The sequence below is a fragment of the Mastacembelus armatus genome, chromosome 1 (assembly GCF_900324485.2).
Source record: "Mastacembelus armatus chromosome 1, fMasArm1.2, whole genome shotgun sequence".
Lineage (NCBI taxonomy): Eukaryota > Metazoa > Chordata > Actinopteri > Synbranchiformes > Mastacembelidae > Mastacembelus > Mastacembelus armatus.
The window spans coordinates 14,343,224-14,366,113 of NC_046633.1; the positions used below are offsets into that span (position 1 = coordinate 14,343,224).

The 22,890-nt window shown below is 40.0% G+C and overlaps 1 protein-coding gene across 4 annotated transcripts in view; it reads right to left on the bottom strand.

The window, feature by feature from the left end:
* The window catches only part of sh3pxd2aa (SH3 and PX domains 2Aa), a 91,916-nt gene that overhangs the window by 26,841 nt on the left and 42,185 nt on the right, over window positions 1-22,890 (bottom strand). For 2 of the 4 annotated variants that reach the window (XM_026304104.1, XM_026304103.1), the window contains exons 6-8: window positions 18,326-18,351; window positions 10,386-10,430; window positions 6,938-7,066 (exon numbers count right to left, since the gene is read on the bottom strand). In XM_026304104.1, the coding sequence (XP_026159889.1) occupies window positions 6,938-7,066; window positions 10,386-10,430; window positions 18,326-18,351 (200 nt within the window). The remainder of the gene's footprint in view (window positions 1-6,937; window positions 7,067-10,385; window positions 10,431-18,325; window positions 18,352-22,890) is intronic. The other 2 variants (XM_026304106.1, XM_026304105.1) reach the window with 1 other exon arrangement.

Here is a 22,890-nt window from a genome sequence, read left to right on the forward strand (position 1 = left end):
TTCCAAAAGTAGAATGGGAGGCAGAGCCTTTAGCTATCAAGCTCCTCTCCTGTGGAACCAGCTCCCAGCCTGGGTTCAGGAGGCAGACACTCTCTGTACTTTTAAGGCTAGACTTAAAACCTTCCTTTTTGATAAAGGAAAGTTAGGGCTGGCTTCAGGTAACCCTGAACCATCCCTTAGTTATGCTGCTATAGGCCTAGACTGCCCAAGGATCATCGGTGCACTGAGCTCCCCTACCCTCCTCTCCTCCCTCCTCACATGTATATTCCACCATTGAATGTCACTAACCTTGTGCTCTCTCTCTCCCCTAGTTTGTGCTCTCTCCCTCCCTCTCTCTCTCTCTCTCTCTGTACCTTCTGCAGGTGTCCCTGGTCCTGGAGCTGTATATTGCTGATGTGCAGTTACTGGCCCCACCAACCTTCAGTGTCTATTTGTTGTTTATTGTTGCTGTTCTTTTCTCTCTCCTCTATCCACTCACCCCAACTGGTCGAGGCAGATGGCCGCCCAAACTGAGCCCGGTTCTGCTGGAGATGTTTTCTTCTGTTAAAGGGAGTTTTTCCTCTCCACTGTCGCCATGTGCTTGCTCATAAGGGATTTGTTGGGGGAATTTTTTTGTTTTTTGTAAAGTGCTTTAAGATGATTGTATTGTGATTTGGCGCTATACAAATAAAACTGAATTTAACTGAATTACTTGTTCTGCATTACCAATGCTACAGACCTCCAATTTGAGCACTTCTCAGGATCATATGCGTCCAGCTGAATCATCAGTGTAAAAAATGGGCACCTTTGTTAGAAAATACTTGGTACTTTGAAATTATGTCAAACATTCATGCCTGCACACATTAAAACATACGAAGTGTCAAGCACATCTCCCACTTGGTGTAATGGTTGTCAGAATGAAATGAAATTACCAAGCCAAAAGAGTAATTTAAAATTGGTCTAAGCAGTGTTTTCCTGCCCTCTCTGGTGGAAGTCTGCTTTATCTCTAATCACCTCCAGCATTGTTGATGGTTGTGGCGGTGTAGCCTCAGTTCGAACTGTACCTGCAAGCAACACTGATGTCAAGAGTTCCTGGATTATGCCTGTACATCACTGCAGCAAGGTGATAACATCCATGTAACTCTGGTTGTCACCTATGGCCCTTTTGCAAAGACCAAGAGTTGGATGACTGACTATCTCCACAGACAAAGTGAGAGTTAAATCACTGGGTGTCACTACAGGCAAGATTTTAGGTGGTGTTAAGTTTCTCTTTAAATATTAAAACTGTTTCTACTGTGCTAATGATTAGATAAAGTACTACTCCTCTAACTATTTAATACAAATTTGTACATCTCTGATAAGACTGGATATATAGCAGTTAAGATAAATTTGGCTTTCAGTAATTTTGATTAATTTGGAAAATGTAGAATGTAAAATCTGATCCATAGCATCAGCCCCTGAGGCATGTGGTTATCACACTATTAAACACCCATGTCATATGTCATTTAAAACTTGTGAAAAAACAGGTTTTTTTGAGAAGCAGCATTGATTTGCTAAAACAGTCTAATGGAAATTATGCTTTGAAAATTGTGAGCTGCTTACTTAAATACAGCTACTTCTATCAATCTGTTTTCTGCGTGCTTTATTTATTAATGTGAAATGTGAATGCCAGATTTTTTTTTCTTTTTCTGCTGTTCTGTGTTTTTTTTTCATCCATTCTACCTGTATTTTTTTTTACATCCCAAGTAGTAGATGGATGGTAAGGATTGGGCATTTCATGACAATGTACATTGCTTTTTTAAGCCTAATTAACAACGAATCACAGACAGTTAAGAAAGAACACACAATTACAGTATGGCCAAATTATCCAGGGAACTACCATGATTTCTTCTGCAGGAACATTAAGGTTATCAAGATAACTTTCAAATGTCAGCCTTCAATGGGGAAACTGCACCTCCACCCACTACACTAGTCTGGTATATGAAAAATAGACTCAAATAGACTTTTTTGTGCCATGAAAACATGTCACTGTTTAAATGCACTTTGATTTGGAACCAAGTTGACCACAGCTTCCATTGAAGATAAACAACATAAAAATAAACATAACTACAAACATGTAGTCATCTCTAAAACTGAGCATTTCATAATCAAAGCACTGACTTTTAAGAGGAATACCACTCTAACTCTTTAAACCCTAGGCATTCTTCTCCACCTTAGTAAATATAAATAAATATAAAATATAAATATAAACTAATCTTCAATCAATAATTGCCTTTTAACTGTAAGGGCAAAATGAATAAACAACACTTTTTACATTTTTTAAATGCAATAAGTCATTCTGCCTCTGTTAGCAGTCCAGAGATTTTTAAAGTTTAACTTAATTCTACTTGTACAAACTCAAAATTATAAATTAAGAGTGAATATCAGCCTCTGACTCTAATAATGAGTCAGTTGACACTGAGACTGTCATAAAAATTGCAACTCTATATGTGCTGCAATGTAATCAAAGCACAACAGTGCAACACTAACAATTTAAGTTGTAGCTTTGGAGAGCTGAATGTACCATGCTCTGCAGCTTAATCAGTGTGTTGACATTTAATAACACATGAGGCCTGGTCCCATGTACAGAGGCCTCTATGGTGGAAAGGGTTAGAACACTCCATAGTTTGTCTTTGAATTAAAAATAGGGTATAAGATAAAGGAATTACAGCCCATAACATCTTTTAAGCTAGCCCTCATAACTTAACTAGAGACATAGGCTCTATTGGACAGTCTAAGGTGAATGATGTCAAAGTAGCTTCTCTAATGTAAAACCTTTTAAACCTCCTTCCAGAAAGAGGAAGTGCCATACTATTTCATTATTATTTCACAATTTTTACAGCAACAATAAGTTTGTATTGTTTTTTTTTTTTTTCAATTTTATATAGTTTTACATAAAGATGTTAACATTTTTACTGAGTGTTCTATTGACATTAGTTAGGCTTACCCTACAATAAATGAACATAAATACAATATCAGGTTGTAACACAAAATTTTAGCTCAAGGGTTTTGGTTTATGAAACAGATCTTCACAGCAAAGTGTCAAGCAAGACCAAGCGCAGCGATAAGAACAAACATTATTGAAAAAATGAAATTGCATTGTGGGTTAGTTAGATGTGCTGCCTGCCTGACCAGATCCCTGTGGCACTGAAAAAGGTGTGGTGGGAAAATGTTGCTAAAACTCTTAGCATTGACTCTCCTTTAAGCAGTGTACCTGCTGACAAGCAACACCGCACAACTAAGAGATATGTTAACATAGATTACAGTTATTTATCCCTGATGTCCACACAATAATATAACCCAAATCATTTTTCTAAACAGAGCACTTGTACTAGATGGAAACACAGCAGGAGGTAAAACGCTATGTGAGGTATAGAGTCATGTCTGGAAAGAGGTAAGCAAATCTGTCCAATCTTTCTAAATCAACTGTGACAAAATGCCCCTGAAACTTGGCAGCAACGAAGGCCAAACTTTTTAGGCAAATGGCTTTGCCGGCTGGCGCTGTGACTTGGGCAGTACACTAACCCAAAGAATCCTTTTAGCAGTTTAGCGTTGAGGTCCTCCTGGCAGATGCATTAGTCTCGGCTGATGTAACAAGGGAAAAAGGGTATTCTCCTCCCATATATTTCCCCCTCAGTCACTCTGGCCACACAGTGCAAGGGTAGTCACTCCAATTTACCAGCCATTCTCTGAGATGATATTAGAAAGTGAGAAAGAAAACAGCTAAAAGGTCACTGATTATTAAGTTGTGTTTTACACAACATTGATGGAACATTTTCTAAAGTAGTTTTGATCATTAATTATTAATCATTAGTTACAGTACTGCACAGTAGAGCGCTAAGAGAAAATGATGGCAGAAAAATAATTCCAGATGTCTCCAAGCGAACACTGTGATTTCATTATCAGCATCTAGGACCCTTAGCCACCTGGACCTACAATACCAAAGTTAAAGAATGGAGAAATATTTACAGTATACCGTACGAACAGCACTTTCAAATGTACATGAACCTAATACTGCCTGAAGGCTTTACCAGTGAGCATGGGCTTAAAATTACCCAGTTCATGCAACATATTGTCCAACCACTTCTAAAGCTATTTCAAATAACTACACGTGACGATGGGGCCTGCTGTCACACAGAGTGGTGAGACACAATAATCATTCACACTTTTGAACAAACTGTGACAAGTGATGTATGAAGGATGAAAATAGCCTGTCGGAACAACAGTAGCAATGCATGAAAAAACACTGCACTGTTGGTGCAGTTCCACTCACTTGTTGCTGTTTACCTCACAATCATCCATGTTGACAGGTAAAATGGCTGCCAATGTACCTTAAAAATCATTGCCCCACAAATTCTGCTCCTTTCGCAATGCTGGTTTTGGTCTAAATCTCTGCTAAATGAGTTCCAAAGACACCTACTTTCTTACCCCCACCGTCCTGCTCAGTAACAGATTCAGATTGTTGGTTTCAAAGAGTTTCAAAAGTTGCTGGATGCAGCTCAATTCCGACACTGAAGAGCTGTAGTCAGATCAATAATATGAAAAGCACTTGTAAAAGTTTCTGACAATTGTATCTTCCCAATCTCCTCAAGCATATGTAACACAAGTCTATGGCTTTTTTAACCGCATTGACCTTTTCTCTCTGTCTCCTTCACATCGTTGCCTCCTCATAGCCCGACACACCATATAATTTAACTGGTCACATATGCAGATTAATTTTCTCCAGCTGGGACTGTCTCCAGACATTCATGACTCCCATGTCCAAGAAGGAACCACAGAGAGAAAACCAGGGCAATGGCCTAGATGAGGCCTCCTCTCCTCTCTCTGGGACAACTCTGGCCTGCCTAAACCCCGCCCCCTAGTGCTGCATAAATCATACTTTACAAGATAGCAGCTTTTAGGAGATACACACCAGCCCTCTCTCATGGCCATTGTTGACACAGTACAGTGAAATAACTGGCAAGGCCAACAACTTCTCATAGGGGCAAGAAAAAAACAAAATGGTGACATTAGAGTTTAACCCATAATTATATCAGGTCAAGCCTGCAGACACTTAAAAAGTGGTTGATGTTCTGTGTTGGAATGAATAACAGCATATTATTGTGTGATCCCATCTGTGCACAATATGGGGAGGGAAAAAAAAGTTTATATTTAAAGAAGATAGCAGGTAACAATAATTTTAGCATTTTCTGGAGAGGTTTAAAATAAATCAGAGTGTGCTGCTGACACGCTAGGAATAGGACAGTGAAGAAAATAAGCTCTAATTAACATGTAAACGATTAGTGGAAATAAGCACATAGAGGGCGGAAGGCTACAGTAAGGTCTGAAAAGCAGGACGAGGATTGTGGGATATTTTACGAGCTTGCCTTGGCATAGCCACTGTGTGATGTCATCATCATCATCATGGCTGTTGTTCCACTTCTTTCACTCAGTGAATGATGACAGCACACATATCCAACTCCTGAGCAAGTGTTCATCAGAGTTCAGGAGTTGGTCGTATTGCTGTAAATACTTCACTCTGTTAAATGTTAATGTTCTGAGAGGAGCTTTCAAATGGGTCTGGTGAGCAGATGCTCTCAGGCCAGATAGAAACACAGGAATCACAGAAGAAGAAAATGACTGTATGGCCAAGGAACACTTAAAATTCATTAAAGAAAACAGTTACTAATATGTGGACCTAACTCCAAAATGACTCTGCCAATAAAAGGTTCATATAAAAAAATAAATTTCCCCTTAAGTCAAGAGTGAAGAGAAACACTTGAGATTTCAAAATGTCGCAAATAAAGCTTAAAGGGACCCTGGGAATTAAGATTCAATGACTTGGGGAAGAAACTGACTTCACTAAGTACAAGTTTGAACAAAAGCCACATCAAAAAAATTTTCCCATGCAACTTCTTTACTCAGTCAAAACTTCATGTAACAATTATCTCATGTATGCTGACAATGGACAAATGGGAAAGGCACCAACAACTGTGTGACTCATGCACAGAGACAACAATATGAGGAGCTGGTTCGAGCCATTTACGCACATAATCACTCAAAGATGCATAAGCCAAGATAACTCAAAGGGAATGAATTCACATGCATAATCACAGTATAGATAAGAGAGGAGAGAATGACAGGGATGCAATGTTTGTGCCAAACTATCTGCTGACTTCTCTTGAGTTATGCAAGCTGCTGGCTGTCAGTCACAGTTTGCATGGAAATTTAGACCCAGCTCTGGATTGCTAAACAGAATTTCCACAGAGGGTTATATGCAAGTCGAAGAATGAAGTGCTTTTTCTATTGGTGATGCAAATATTATCAGTGTTCATTCGATCTGTATTATCGTCACTGCAGTTTACTTGATCCATACCACTTTATCCACACAGTTGTTTACTTTAAACCTTGGTTGAAATGGTTTCAAAAAGAAAGCAATCAAACATCTTAAGTATCACTTTTAGGAAGCTGAAAATGACCACTGTATCGACTTGACATTCTTGTTGCAAAACACACCCACCCCACCCTCCAAACATATACATACAGCCAAAAAGCACCTCCAGGTGTTGCCAAGTCCTGGTTGAGAGATGGGGAGATTGGGAGAAGAGAGGAGAGACTGAGGGAGAGCAAAGTGACGGGAGCAAAGCTGGAGTGGGGGACTGGTGCAGACAAAGGGATGGAGTAAAAGCAACAGAAGCAAGAGAGAAAAGAGACAAAAAGTTGCTGAGTGAGCACAATTCTCTGTGTAATGTGTACTTAGAGAGAGGAAGATACAAACAAGAAGAAGTAAATGAAACGTCCAGCAGTTCTGACATGTTATTTCCAACACTTTTATGTTATTTTTCAACACGTTTAAAATGTTCTGTTATGGATCTACTGTGAGTGTGCAGATGGTTGTCAGATACGCCTGAGACATAAACAGAAAATAGAATCCACTCACCACTTTCGCTCTTCTCAATCACGTCCACAGTCTCACCGGCCTTGAGGCTGATCTCTGAGTTCTCCTGCCTCTCGTAGCTGGCCACAGCCACGTACTGCTCCAGCACCATGGGCTCCGCACTGTCAATCCCTGAGGGAAAGAAACAGGCTGTGAACCACCTGCCTGCTTTGGCACCCCGTGAACGCCCGCTGCAACCAACCGCACTGCTGCTGTTGTGCACCCGGTATGCCGCCATCAGCCAATCCCCACTCCCTGCCGTGACTGTTCCTCCCGGACCAATCAGAACGCAAGCTCACGACTTGGCTGCATAGTCCCAAACGTCTGGCCATATAGATGACCCACAGTGAAGGACTGAGGAGCATCGGAATAAATCAAAACAAAAGGAAGGAGCAGGAGGAAAATGTTTGTAGAGACTGCATCTCTCATCTACAGAGGTTCCATGACCTCAATAAAACTTTAAGATCGAAAGGAAAAGACAGAGGGAAATGAAAAGGGAGAAACAGAGGAGGCTAACAGCTGTAGGGCAAGACTGGGGAGCGAATGAGTGGAAGAATGGTAAAGTTTCTCTGTGGAAAATCAACAGTGTGGTTGAGAGGAAAGGCCTCCCCTCCACTGCAGTTGGGAGCCTGCCGTTGGACAGGGAATCGAGGGGGGGGGGTGAACACACCAATCATGGTAGTCGGCACTGCTGGCCTTAAATAGAAACATATGAGTGGACTAGCGGAGAAAGAGCGAGAGAAAGAGAAACAGGGAAGGAGGCTGGGTCCATGTTTATGTGAAACAAAAGAAGAAAGCATTTCATTTGGGGTTAGGCCACTGTTTTCTCTCTCTCCTTCTCTCTGATGTTTTCAACGCAAGCAGTGATTTCATATACTGACTTCACATGGCGCAATTCTGATCTGAGCAGCAAACACATTTGTTTGCTTGTTTGGCCACAGACAGATGACCTATGCTGATTCAGAGGGATTTTTTAGCAGATCACATTTCGCGTCCTGTTGTGTTCTTGTGTTCATGTATGTACATCTGTGCCAAAGATAGGATTAGGAACAAAATAATGAAATAATCTAAGGGTTCATCATATATTTTTCAGAGGGTTTTGGGGGATATAAGGGACACAATTCCTGGATTGTCTCTGGAAGAAGGAAACTGACTACTGAACACTACGAAATGGTTCCAGGATCAATAAAAATTGTCTGTAGATGTGAATTCCATCCATCCACCCATCCATTATTTACCACTTATCTTGGAACAACCAGGGTCCAGGGGCTGGAGCCAATGCCAGAGGCAGGGTACACCCTGAACAGATTGGCAGTCTATCACAGACCATGTAAATTACTAATTCATAAAAACTTTAAGAGTATTGACCAAATACAATGTTATCCTAAAGAACAAAATTACTTTGGAAGTTGGACTGACTATTTAAAATGCTTTCTTCATCCAAATATCTATACTGCTTATCATGTAGAGGATTGTGAGGGGCTGGAGCCAATCCCAGCTAATGTGGTGAGAGGTGGGGTTCACCCTGGACAGATTGCCAGTCTATCACAGGGCCAACACATAAACATTTATACCTACATGCAATTGAACCTACATGTGTCCGGACTGTAGGACAAAGCCAGAGTACCGAGAAAAAACCCATGCAGCCACAGGGAGAACATGTAAACTCCACACAGAAAAACCCTGGTTGGCCCCCAGGTCTGAACTCAGAACCTTCTTAACAGAAGGTTAAGAAGGTTCTGCTAACCACTGCACAACTATGTGACCCTAGGTATCTGATAAAATAAAACTCAGTGTCAACAGTATGTACAACACAGTACATATTTGCACCCATGCTTCATTCTGTTGTTTGATGCCTTATCTGCATATTCATGACATCATCACACTGACTATATCGATGAATTCGGGAAAAAGCACATCCCTGGAAAATGGTGTTTTGTTTGTCATCAATCTGTCTCTTAGTGTCAGCAACTAATAATCCATTAGGCATGTCCAAAATGCAATCAATCAAGGCACTCAAGTGACCTGCACTGTGTTTTTAAACTAGAAATATGATAAGCAAAAGCACAGGCTCTGGAAAATTACTATGGCTCAAATCTATTTTGATATTTGTCAGCAAAGCTTTCCACTTGACTGTATCTGAGATAGTAAATAATCTGTAGGCAGCATCTTTGGCTTTGTCAGACTCTGTACAATAATTGTATTAAAGGAGTTAAGCTGTGCATGTCCTGTGCACTAGATGACACTGTTTTAAGAGAAGATCTCCATAGCCCAGAATCAATCATCACTAAGAGAAGGTCTTCTGAAGTCTCAGGTTGTTGAGACTAAAGTAATCACAAAACCCAGGAATGGCTTAGAAAACATGCAGCCAAATACTACAGTATGTCTTCACTGTGGCATTGTATTTTAATAAGAGTGAAACTGGCTGCAGTCCACTCATACATTAAGGCAGTTCAGAAAACTATAAATTAGGCTAAAGTATTTGTGCATTGCTTAAAACATAATTAAACATCGCTACCTCCACCACCACCCCCAGGTGAAGCTGAGTATCTGTCTTGAGCAGGGAGCAATCAGTCAGCAGCACAGATCCAGCAATTTAAAATCTTTATGTTGTTGTAATGGCAGTCACGTCTCGTTAAGAAATGCCATAAATTGTCAAGACCTGTTAATTCTACCTTCCATATTCCAGTAATTTTATTACAGAACATAACTTGTTGAAATTATGGGTGTTATAGGCCGTCTCCAAGTTGTACACACTTTGAAATATGTCTTTTTGTACTAAGTATCTTCAAGAAGGGGTGGGTGGGTTGTCTGTTGTTCTTAACTAGTACTGACACACTGATAGTTCTAATGGACAGAAACAACATATCTGTGTGTTTCCCCAGTGCCTCAATTACAGATAAATGTCCCAAAGAACATTGGCTAAATGACAGCCAGATGCTCAAATCTGTGATTATATTTGTGTTAATATGCATGTTTATATATGAAAGAAAAGAATGTTCTTTCTTTGGGTTGTTTATTTGCAGTGAGGGGCCAATTTTGACAAATTTGTTCTCTTGTGATTCATCATGACACACATGAAGTTGAATGAGGCCGCTGATGTAAAACCATGTTGCAGAATAATGCAAAGGACCAGACTTGACACCTCATTGCAGTCTAAGACGCTTCAGCACAAGCACACCACAGGTTCATATTCTGGACCTCTGGCATGGTGCCCAGCTGTTGTGTTGGCTGACCAGGGCTGCCGACGTAGATGGCTAGACTGCAGAGAGAGAGGCTGAATTTGAGGGAGAGACTGATGACAGCGCATGTGAAGCAGATGTCGAGAGAAATCTGAGGTGTGAAAGGAAATAAATTGAAAACCCTAAAGAGATGCAGCTGGTATGTCGCTCTCACACAAAGACAGTAGGGCATGCATATTCAAAATGTTGACACAGACACACAAGGCTACCTGAGGCCTCTTTCCTCGGGCTGTCTGTAAAGCCGTACATCCATACTGCAGAAAAAGAGAAGAAAGGAGAGAAGCAGAGAGATTATTTAGTGTGACAGGAGACAGGAGCAACAGTATAGCAGAGGCTTTACGACACCTACTAAACACAATTTATAAAGAGGAAAAGACAGATCACTGCAAATTTAGCACAGGATCCAAAATCTGTCGCTATTTATCTGGGAACACAAAGTCATGGTCTGTGTTTTCTGCATACTGAGTGAATAAAGTGCATTTGAGATCAAGAAAAAAGCCACTGTACTGTATGGTGCTGTGCATTGTAAACAACCCTCCCAACCCTCACATACTCAAACCCCGCCTCCTTCAGACTGCTCCCATTTCCTCCATTGCTTTCTATCGTTCTCTATTTCCCTCTATCTGGACCTACAGGAATGTCAGCTGCTAAGACAAAAGCTGACCCCCAGCTTCAAAAAACATCTCAGACCCCAACCAGGAAATTAAACCATGCATCAGAGAAGACAGAGGAGACAGTGACCAAAGATTTGGGGTGCAAGCTAAAATTCACAGGCCACCTTAGTACAAGGAAGGAGGCTGTGATTTAAGATCCGACAGGCCAAAATAATATTTTAGTGTGTGGCTGTCATCTTTTCCTGGAGGTGAGCCAGTGTTGGAGCTGCTGCACTGCTGAGGAAACAGGCCATAACAATATAGTGAGCTGGAGCCAGGACCTGGGCAGAGCAAGCTAGTGAGAGAATAAACAGTTGTTGACAAGACTAAAAGAAATGTCTATTTGATTGATTTGATTTTAAAATCTATTTGATTTTAAAGTCATGTGTTGCTTGAGTGACAAATGAGAGTGACCCAGGCACAAGATGGCAAAACACATGATGACTACTTTATCTCACAAATTTTATTTCTGAAAAATTATAGAATTTAGAAACATACTATGCTGCAGATAGTATCATTAAAATGAAATTAGTACATGATAAAAAGGTTAATATCAAGCCTGTCACCCTATGATACATATACATTCTCACAACATTCTCCAGTGCATCTATTTTCTCAGTGTTAAAATTTAACACTGGCCAAAGAATATTTGTTGGTACTTGTTGGTGAAAAAAAAGCCTAATCTGATGGGTTTCTATACATATTCTTTGATTCTAAATTATTGTACTTTAGAATATATTTTATTTAGGCAAAGACATTAATTTTTAAAAAAAAACAAAAACTTTTTTTTAAGCAAAAGTATTCAAGAGACCAAGTATCCAACATCAAAATAACATTACCTTACCTAACATTATCCTTTACAAACAGAATGAGGCAAATGGATATTTTGGGGGAAAAAAACATCTTGTAACCTTAGATTTTCTGTGCACTTATGTTAAAGGTTTACAGGCAAGTACATCTCATGGCTCCAGTTCTTTAAGTATTCAAATTCCTCAGTACATCATTAAAAATTAAGTTCTCAATCTGAGAATAGGGTGTTTTCCTAAATAATGAACTTATCTTTTGAAGAGACGCAGTTTTTAAACTTCATGAGCAGCATGCTGCACTGGATCCTCATGAGCACTGCTCCTGCTGAGAAGCCAGTAGCTCTTCTCTGTTGACTCCCTGAGATAATAAAAACCACATCCCCTTTCCCTACCCACCAGAATCTTGGAAGCTTTGTTGGATTGATGTTAGCCCCAAAGGGAGACTATGGGCTTGTCCCAGGTCAGCCAGGGTCAAACCCTGCTCACTGACACCCTAACGTGATTATTATTCACCCGACACAGTGCAGAACTCAACATCTCCCTTCTAACTCACCCCTTCAATACTCCACTTCAACACACGCACACACATGCACATACACACATTGATGTCTGTGAAGATTCTCAGTCATCTGGGTGAAGTTATCTAGAAACTGTGTCATTACAACTGGACTTCTGTTTTTTTTTAGGTCGAAACGTTTCACCACTAATCCGAGTAGCTTTTTCAGTCTAAAGGAAAGCTGGTAGGAATCTCATTTTTATCGTTCAGGTTGGTTTCACTCCGTAGCCCAAACGGCTCATTAGGTGAACTACATAAATGGGGTGAGTGTCGTAAGACCCACACTCCTGAGTTAGTTTTACAACCTGAATAGGCTTGTCACCTGAATAGGTGAACAATGGAAGTGAGCACAGGTCTATTCCCTGGAATTTAAGGAACACTTCACATACAGGGACACACACACTCTACACCCAGTTTGTGGCTCAGCGGGGTCACAAGAGTCGACCATTAGATCCTAACGACCCTCACCTGTGCTCACTTCTATTGTTTACCTCACGAACCTATGCAGGCCAGTTGTGAAACCAACTCAGAAGTATGGGTCTATGAGAGTGTTGGACTATGTACATGGATCCCCATGTACATAGTCCATCTAACGAGACTATTCAGGCTAGGGCAGGAGTGAAACCAATCTGAAGGATAAATGTGAGTTTCCTACCAGCTTTCCCTTTAGACTAAAGAAGCTATTCCTATTTAGTTGTCACAGGGACCTGTTGGAGCCTATCCCAGCTCTCTTTGGGTGAAAGGCATCACCTATATTAGCTCCTCTTCATTGGCTCCCTGCAAAATCCACAATAGAATTTAAAATCCTTCTTCTCACATACAAATCCCTTCATGATCAAGCTCCTTTATGCCTTAAAGACCTCATAGTACCATATTATCCCAATAGAGCACTTCGCTCTCAGAGTGCAGGTCTACTTGTGGTTCCCAGAGTTTCCAAAAGTAGAATGGGAGGCAAAAAAAAAAAGAAAAAACGATAAGTCCAGGCTCTAGATACCAATAGATCCCGTGATGTTTCTCTGTCCCTTTGCTAATATGTATTATTTTCCTAGAATTCTCACTCCAAACGTTTACATTAGCCTTAAGTTAAGACTTTCTTTCTAATCAGTCTTTTGAGGTTTGGGATGGAAAGGCTTATTAGCCATCTATCTTGATGCTTTATTGACTTGGTATATTGTCTTCTGAAAGGAAATTTCCTGTTTCTGTCCATCAACAAGACCTGTAGCCTGAAGATTATAAAGGGAATGAAGAGTCTGTTGTGACTTTTCAGACATAATTAAATATCTTTATAAGACCCTTTTCATGCTTTGGAGATCACATTAACTAGTTGATGCTCTTGGTTTGTTCCCTTAAACTAACGAGATGAGCCTTGACATTACTAAAAACCTTCTCTCAGCAATTTTTCTTCACCTCCCTACACACAATGACAATGTAACCAAATTAACATGTTCAGAAGGTACAATGTTTAGAGAGATACTGATAAATCAGCCAAGTGTATATATTTGTTCAAATTAGCATATTGTGGTTACACTTATTTGGCAGTTTATTAGCTAAAAGCTAATCAAGGCTTAATCTAATATCACATTCACAAAGAGAGGCTTTATTTCAGGGTTGTTATAATAGATCACTGATCTATGTGCAACTAACAAACTGTTGGTACTGATGCATAAGTAACATAACTAACATGTAATAGCAGTACCAAAATGCCATACTAGGTTTGATTTAATTTTCAGTCAAAATTACTGTGTGTCATTTAGCATGTATTATAGAAACAATTCCTAAAAGAAAAATCTAAGGAATCCATATCCATAAGATGTGTTAAAATGATGTTAAAAATCAATTGATATACTATATAATAGTTTGCTCCAGTTTAGTGCATTGCTAGTAATGAGGGTGTAAATCTCTGATTTTATAGGTGCTATGGGAAAAATCTAACAACATCAAGAGTGTCTTTAAAAAGTGTGAGAGATAAAAAGGATGAAAAGCAAGGCTGGGGAGAGGGGTATAGATAAAGAATGATAAACAGAGAAACTACAAACTAGAAAAATGGTTCAAATTACAAGGTTTCATGCGTGGAGTAGAAAGCACAGTACTGATGCTTGATATTTCATATATAAAACGTCAGTATTGTCCACTCTTATTTAATCCTAGACTTCTCTATGTAAAAGGCAAGAAGAAAGTAAGTATAGACCCTAGTATATAAACACAATGTGAACATCCAACCTTACGATACTGCCTAAAGCTGCTACCACCATACAGAAAGACAGAGTTTAAATGATAAACCCAGAGTCATTTGACACCAAGACAAAGGCGACTAATAACAAATTACTGCTAACCAGTATTGATCCAACAGTCGAGAAAAGCACGTCGCCAACACTAACAATGTCAAACCGCAGGCAGAAGCTAACTACTATTGATATAATGCTTAGCAAGGAGAGGAGAGAAAAGGAGACACAAAACAATTTATGTCCTACTGTGACACAAGCGTTTGGAGTGACAAATGACACTTGTGTGCAAACAGGATGGCAGGGGGGTGATAGGCCCTCTCTGTTAGATTTCATACAATAGTACAAAAATACAAACATTAGCAAAGACAAATAGTTTTAAATCTCAATTGGGAGAGTGACACTGTGTGGGTGCTCATTTCAGGGTGAGTTCAAATCACATCACAAGCCACATCTGTTCCAGAGTGATCACTGTCACCTCTAGGATGTCCAAACTGTCTCTTCTCTTTTTCAGTCTTTGCTCATTCTCACCTCACTTATTAGATTTTCTTTTAAACATCACTTCCTTCAGATGTAATGGAGACAAGCCAAAAAGACACAAGTGCTGTCACAACCCTGGGGAACAACTGTATGGCTGTCATATTTGCTAAGCCTCCCTGCTATAAAGCTGGAAAAGACAATTATAATCTTTCTGCCTAAATCAATACTCACTTTACTGTATCGTCAACACTGATGCGATGAGAGGGGAATGATATAATTATTGCTGCAATTAAGTGCACAATGTGATCTTAAATCTGTCGAAGTCAACTCATAGAAGGGTTTTAATGTTATGGGTACAGAGGCAGGTAATGGAGGATATACTGTCATATAAATGTGTGTATTGACAGAGAAGCTTCTGATGGTACAAACAGCAGCGTGGCTCTACAATCCTTCTTAGTACTGACAGCTTAACAGACACATACACACACAAGCTTCCCTTTACTACGAAATCTACACTTGTAAAAACACACATATAAACACACACGGATAACGACATAGCCCTCCTCCCTTCTCCAAGTAAATATGACTGGCCATTCCAACGTCAGTCTGAAATCTTACCGACTGCACCTTGTAAACAAACCAGCGCTTGTCTGACAGTCTCAACCCCGATGGCCTCACCAGCTCAAACAGCACCCTCCTCCGTTCCCTCAGAATCTGGCCGTCACATGGAGGAGTACAAGCTCCATCTGCACTCAGCAGAGCGAGGGAAGAGTACAGGGCAGTGACCCCATGAAACTCCCTGGACCTGATTCCAAACACATCTGACAACTTTGTCCCATGCTAGGTGAGATGAATCAGTGTTTTCTGTCAGGAGGGAAAATTTAAAAAAAAAAACAATTCTTCATTCTTTGTAATTTTGGGGTGAGATGATTTCAGTTGTACTGCTGTTTCAACTGTAATGGAAATTTTCTTCACCCTATCACACAGGTAAAATGAAGCTCATGAAGCAAGGGTTTTTTTCACATATGTCACAGTGCTAGTTATGACACTGGACATTTATTAGAGATAACATCCAAGAACAAAACCTAGGAGGATTTAAATCACAGTGTCCATGAGGACATCTGTTACATATTTGCCCATTTTATCCCTCCCTATTATTGACTTGATATTACACAATAGTTAGTCAGCAAATGCCAATTTTACATGATGATGTTCAAAACATCCTGTGTTTCTCGACAAAAGTGCTGTGTTGCAGTAGTAGAGAAGCAATTCACATTTGCAGCTGCTGAAACAATTTATTTGGAATTAACAAAAGAATAACAGAGTAGATGTTGAAAGTAGGAATGGCTATCATGGCCCAATAGTCTGAATAAGCACCACTTAAAATAACTTAAAGAAAGAGTTTGGGAACATTGTGAAAAGTTTGTGTATTTGCTTTCAACTGTGTATCTGGGCTTTAAGTATGGAATTTGAGTTTAACCTTAGGCTGCCATAAAGATAGCATAAGGAAAAAACAAGCCTTCCAAAAAAAAAAAAAAAAAAACACACATATACGTCGTCTGTCTCTACCCTGTGATCCAACACACAGGAGCATCTCCTGAGCTTACAGGGCCTCATCATGGAAACACTCATGAAAACAGAGTTCTGGCAAGTGCTGAGGAGCAATCACCACAGACAGCTATTCTGTTTTCGGTGAATATTGGATAGTGAAAGCATTGTCATGGTTACAAATGGGAAGCTCTCAGTAGGGTATCAGGGCTTTACACTGAGTGCAGAACAATTAGAACAATTTAACGGTACAATTTAATCTACTTTATATTATTTATGTCTTCACCTCTAAATAAAAATAAAAAAATCACATGAATGAAAAAATGAAAAGTTAGTTTTGTTCCAGAATGTTAAAATTGGTTTCAAAAACCAAACCACAGGAGCACTCATACAGATTTTTGAAAATCTAACGGCTTCCTTTAATTAAGGGACCATTTCTAGATTTCATGTTACAGACAGTGGGACCCTCTTGCTTACACTTCATTGCTTCATGCTACTTGAGGATTAGAGATCAGTGGAGTGACATCCAGCTGGGCAAGGTCCTCAGGGCTTAGGTAGGCTGACACAGGGTATAAAAACCACCTGTTTCAAAGGATAGTGTGCTACATTAAGAGGATGTAGAGACAAAAATGCAAACTGGCTTCCAATCAAATTAGCTTCCAATAAATCAAATCAGTTTGAAGAATGTGGATATAATTGAATTAGTACTGCGGCTACAACAAACCAATTTGTTGCAAGAGGGCCATAGAGCGCCAAAAATAAATTCACCATGATCTTAAAAAAATGTTTATTTAAAACATAATGCCCTGACCTAATTCAAAACTTCAATGAATGATGTAAAAATCTAACCGACAATAGGTATTTTTTCCTGTACCTCTGCTCTCTACCAAAAGCTGTCTCAAGATAGTTCCATTCTCAAACACAACCTTTGAGCTACTTAAATATCAAGTCTCAAGTGGTCTTTTTAGAACACTTCAGTAATTTATAAGAGCTATGACTGATATTTCCCAACATTTATTCAGTCTACCTAGTTCTTAAATAAAGGGCTCACATGTACCAATTAAAATTGCTAAGCAGCTACGCTGCAACTAATACCCTCTAAGAGCCATACATTTGCTAATATGACTAGTAAGGCTAAAAATCCTTGGTAGTAAGGAATGAAAGACTAGTCAAACAAGCCAATTGTTTTGTGGCTTCTTGGCCTGTGCTACTGAATTTACATGTTAAATACAGTGGATCAGGTTCAGAAACTATCTGAACTGCTCTGTATTTTACTGAACTGCATTTATAGTATTCAGTGGAAGTATTGCAGCTTTTTTAATCCCAACTCAAAGCCCCTTAGAATCACATACCGCCAAAAGCATGTCTGTTGACTTGGTATAATCTTATTTTTTAACAACTTTATCAAGGAACAAAACTGCATCATATGAAAAGCCACACCCAGAAATTCAGTTGAAGGCTTGAAGAGATTGAGACTTGTTTCAAATGCCCTTATTGTCACAATACAGAATAAGCTTTTTTCTCAACAGCATCCAAAATAGTGACTTGACTTTGTCATCCCAGGGAAGTCTTAGATAATTCTGAAACCCCACCCTGGACTGCAAGATGAATACGGCGAGAAGGAGAAGCCTTGATAGCTTTTTGAACCAACCCCAAAACAGTCAACAGTAGTCACTATCCCACAGCAAGATGAGTCAACAAACCACACATTGACATCACAAGGATAACAGACATGACACAAGAGAGGGTTTAAGCATCATACATCATGCAGCATAACATTCCCTCTTGGATCTTAAAGAGCAGTGTAATCAAGAGTAATAGAGTAAGAAGTTTAAAGAGAACAGAGTTGGTGAAGGATAATAAAGGAAAACACAGGTGACTTACCTGATTTGCGTTTGGAGCCATAGTCCCTGAGGGAGAAGCAACACAAGAGGGACATGGTTAGTGACAGCAGAAGTAACTTGGTCAACAGCAAAGCATGTAGTGACTGTGTGTGGGTTCTGATACTCCTGAACAACAAAACCAGGCAACTGCACTCACGCAAAAACCCATGCATGCAGTCAGCTTTAGCACACTAACAAATGCATGTGTTTGAGGGGGAGAGAGACAGAAGGAGAAGGATGGAGAGAGAGGGAGGGATGACTTTGGCCAGCTGCCCATACTCCCAGCAACAGCCACAAATTAGTCATGTGACTCCAAAGAGGCACCACCATCCTCTTCCTATACTCCTTCTCTTCCTTCCTCCCTCTCTTTGCCCCTATTAAAGTGGAAGGCGACCTTTCCCCACATTTGAAAGAAGGAAGATGAGTTTAAGACGCCTTGCTTAATGGATTCTAATGGGATTATGCTACAAGGATAAGAGTGGTGGGTGAGGTTTGCTGTGCTGACCGTATCTGCTTTAGCTCTTGTCAATAGTGACTGTCTCTAGCTGCATGGCAATTGGGTTAAAAATTATATACATAGACAAAGGCAGAGATCAGGTAAAGATAGAACATGCTATATATAGAAATGCAGACATGACATCTGTACATCTCCATTCTCCCTCTTTTCTTTAATCAAACCCTTCATATAACCTCAAATTTAGCAATGTCATCCTGCAGCAGTACAATTGAAACTCACAGGTAGGCAAGGCAATAAAACTAAAGCACAATGCTGTAGTGAAGTGCTGATTTTTATTAGAACCTTTTCTCCCTTGTAAAAACACCCGCTTTAAAAAATACCCATCATAATACAATAGTACAGTACAGCAGGTATATGTAGGCAAAGTGGTGTTCATGTAAGCACTGTAAATGTATGCCCACAAGTGGTGCATTGGGTGTAAATGATCACTGATGTTCTAATTTGACTGAGGATCAACAACTGCAGCTGCAAGCGCATCTCTGATTGGGGACAGTTGACCCGGCTGGCCGCTGTGAAGCAACTCATTTCAATAATGAAGCACATCTCAGCTTGTCAGGTATGATGCAGAGCTAACAGGCTTGGAAAATTATACTGCAGTGCCAGGAGAGCAGAAAATGCTCAGGGCAGCATAACCAGTAGACAAGGTAGTGCCCTCTCACTGCATGAGGTTAATGAAAACCTCCTCTTACTCCAGTTCTGACCACACTCAAGCTAATAAAAAGATGCAGTGACATGTACACTAGCTGTGTGCATGAATAGAGCTCTACAAGAGTCAGTGTAATTGCAGATGGACAAGTCAGTACACATGCATGGGCAAAAGCCATATCTCCTTTAGGACTCAACAGCCCTGGCTTCTTCTGTGTCACTATGCTTGTCATAGCTCTCTTATTCTCTATCCCTTAATCCATTCCCCTGCAAACTGATGTATCTGCCTCTTTGTGACTGGCCACAGCTGATGAATAAAGCCTTTATACCGACCTCTCCACCAAGATCACTGTGTGCTAGCAACCAGAATATGCTTCATTGTCAGCAAAGTGGGACAGAGAGAGAGAGATTTGACCCCTCGCCTCATCCCTTCCATCTCGAACCATGCTAGACTCATGACCTCTAATGCATGTGGAATAGCTAATATTTCAGTCAGTGGCTAACAGCTTTCAGTGTGTTGTACTGGAGTGTCTGGATATGTCTCAGTGGAAAGTATGCTGTGGACAGACCAAGCCTCTGCATTGGCAGGATATTTACCAGGATGTTTGCCCTTTTTGCTCTAGGCTTGCCACACTGGCATTAAAGATGCTGATATCCACTTATGGGGTGCTTGGGAATGTTTTGTATTTCCAGGGAATGTTAACTGCTGTGACATTTCAATGTACCCTGTACTCTTCTCTTCACAATGACTCATAAACCATTGCTAGCTCAAGTGCACTGCCAAAAGGTAAACTAAGGTAGAAAGCTAGAAACTACTGTAAGTCTTACTTCCATGTCACATTGGTGGAGGTGAATAGATAATGAAAGTATAATTGTGGAACATAAAACAATCAGTTGCCCATTCATAAAAGCCTATCTTAAGGGGAAATCTCTTATTAAGTCAGTATACAATTGCTAATTCAATTCCCTACATAAAGTAACTCTGTACAGATTCAGTCATGTAGCCTTTATCCACTTTGTTTTGCACTGTTTAATAAGCTTGTGCTCAGAGACAGCCTTTAACTATGCTTGATGAAATACAACCCTTTTAATTCATTCAGTGGGAGAAATCTGTTACACAGCATTGTACCAAAAAAAAAAAAAAAAAAAAAAAGCTTGGATCTTGTTTATCTTCTTCTGCAATGCAACATGACATTGTCTGCCAAGGTTCTGCATTGGCCAGTCACTTAATGAAAATGCTTGTTCTTACTGGATTATGTTGTAACATTAACATTACGCTTCTACTGTTTACCCGAAGAGTGGAACAACTAAAGATAAAACTGATGCCACAGAGATATCTTATTACAAGCCACCTCAGCCAAGTCATGGAAACAACATACCTCCAGTAATGTATCCCCTTGCATTGTTTTAATATATGGCAAATGCTGTCTGACTTGGGACTGTAACAGGGCAACAGGAGACTTGGGTAATCTAGACAAGAGACCTCCAACACCACTCAAACCCAGTGGCCAGAAGTGCCTTTTTATAGCCCTGGACGCCTGCCTGGTTTACACTCATAAATTACACTTGACAAACAGGTTTCATTCTGATTACACGGTGTGCATTTGTTCAGCAATACAGAAATGGTACATAATCTGATATAAATGATTGAACAAGTCTGCTCAGAGTATATACTGTACACAAAATGCCAGCTTTGCCAGTGACCCAATGTGTAAAGGTACTGCTCGTCCATCAGCCATACTGCAAATGTGGCTTTTATATACATGCTGGATGCCTCTTGGGTTACTTGAACAAGCTAACCAGAAATTATCTACACAGAGTGACGAGACAATAGGTGTCTGGGTGGGACCTGGAAATGACTGGGTGGAACTTATCAAGGAGGTGAGGACATGGGCCAGTGAATGAGTTTTGTTTGGTGGAAAACAGCAGCAGAATGAAAAGCGCTTTGCTGTAGTCATTCCCAGGGAGCCTGTTAAGCTATTCATGTTGTGCATGGTTTAAAAGGGAAACACAACCTCAAAGCTCTATAAACAAGTCCCAATCAGGAGAAAAGCAGAGGTGTAAGCAGTTTCTGCTCCAACTTTAGATGTCTACACAAATCACTTTCTGCATCTTCAAGTAAAGGCTTTAACTTGTGCTGTATTTGATCCTCTGGGGTTAATTGTTCTTGCTAAATGATCAGAAGCAGTCACAGAAGATAAAGCATAACTATTGAAGATCTTTGGTACATACTGTACATACAAATAAAGTCACTCCTGATTGATGGCATGTATTTTGTCATTGAAAGGAGACTAGATCAAAAGTTAGTCTTCATCACGCGTGGGAAGTTGTTAGCATTGATATTCAAGAAGGCTTTACAACTGCATGACATTCAAGATTTAGCACTAAAATATCTCAGGAGGCAAATAATAGTCAACTCAAACAAATAGTGCAAATTACAAAAACAGCTAATTAGTACAAAAAACAACCTACTTTTAGCAAGAAAAGACTGGTTTTGTAATAAGATAAAGACAAAGAGATATGTCTGGCTTTTTAGCAGTGCAGCTAACATTTCGCATCACATTAGGACATGGCAGCAGAAGTGCAGCTGGCTATTCTTGGTTTTATTTTTAGAGGTACATGGAAGCATCTGCAAATCATTAAGACTCAAAGGAGGGGCAGAGTGGGGCAAAATAGAGAGAGAAGGTGGGAGGATGAGGAAGGAGAACAGAAACACAAAGTCCAGACTATTCAGTGACCCGAGTCCCTGAGGCTGAAATCATACTCTTCCCTCGAGGGCTGAGTAGCCAACTCTGGCTGCCAGCTCCTTTCCTATGTCTCCTAGAGGTATGGAGAGAAGGAAGCGAAGGGCAACAAGGATACATACTATAGTCAAGGAGTAAAGGGTATTTTATGTGGTTATATTTTGCAAGCAGTAAAAAAAAAAATGTTTTTGCAGATTGTACAGTTTTTAAGTACACTTCCAGCGACCATGCAGAATGTTGATGTGAATTGCTGCCAGTGAAGCAATACATTTTAATGCCCACATCAGTGACAGCCAAACAACTTCACAATCTACTAAACTAATATGAGCTCCAATATTCGCACTGATACAACTAACATTCAAACAGCTTTGACAAACAAAATGTGTTTTCCTGTGTTTCAGAGTTTAAGTAAACAAAAACTTGTGTTGACAGATTATTGCATAGACAGATGCAATTAAACGCAGCTAAAGCAAGGGTAGCCAACTCCAGCCCTTGTGGACCACTGCCCTTGCTTGTTTTCCCTGTCCTTCCAGCTTCTGATTGACTGAACAAGGTAAGCAGCAGTGTGTAGGGCAGATATAGTTGGAAAACAAGCCGGGGACTGGTATGCAGTATCTGTTAGTGTGTTCATAGAAATCTGTAAAGCATTTTAAAAAGGTA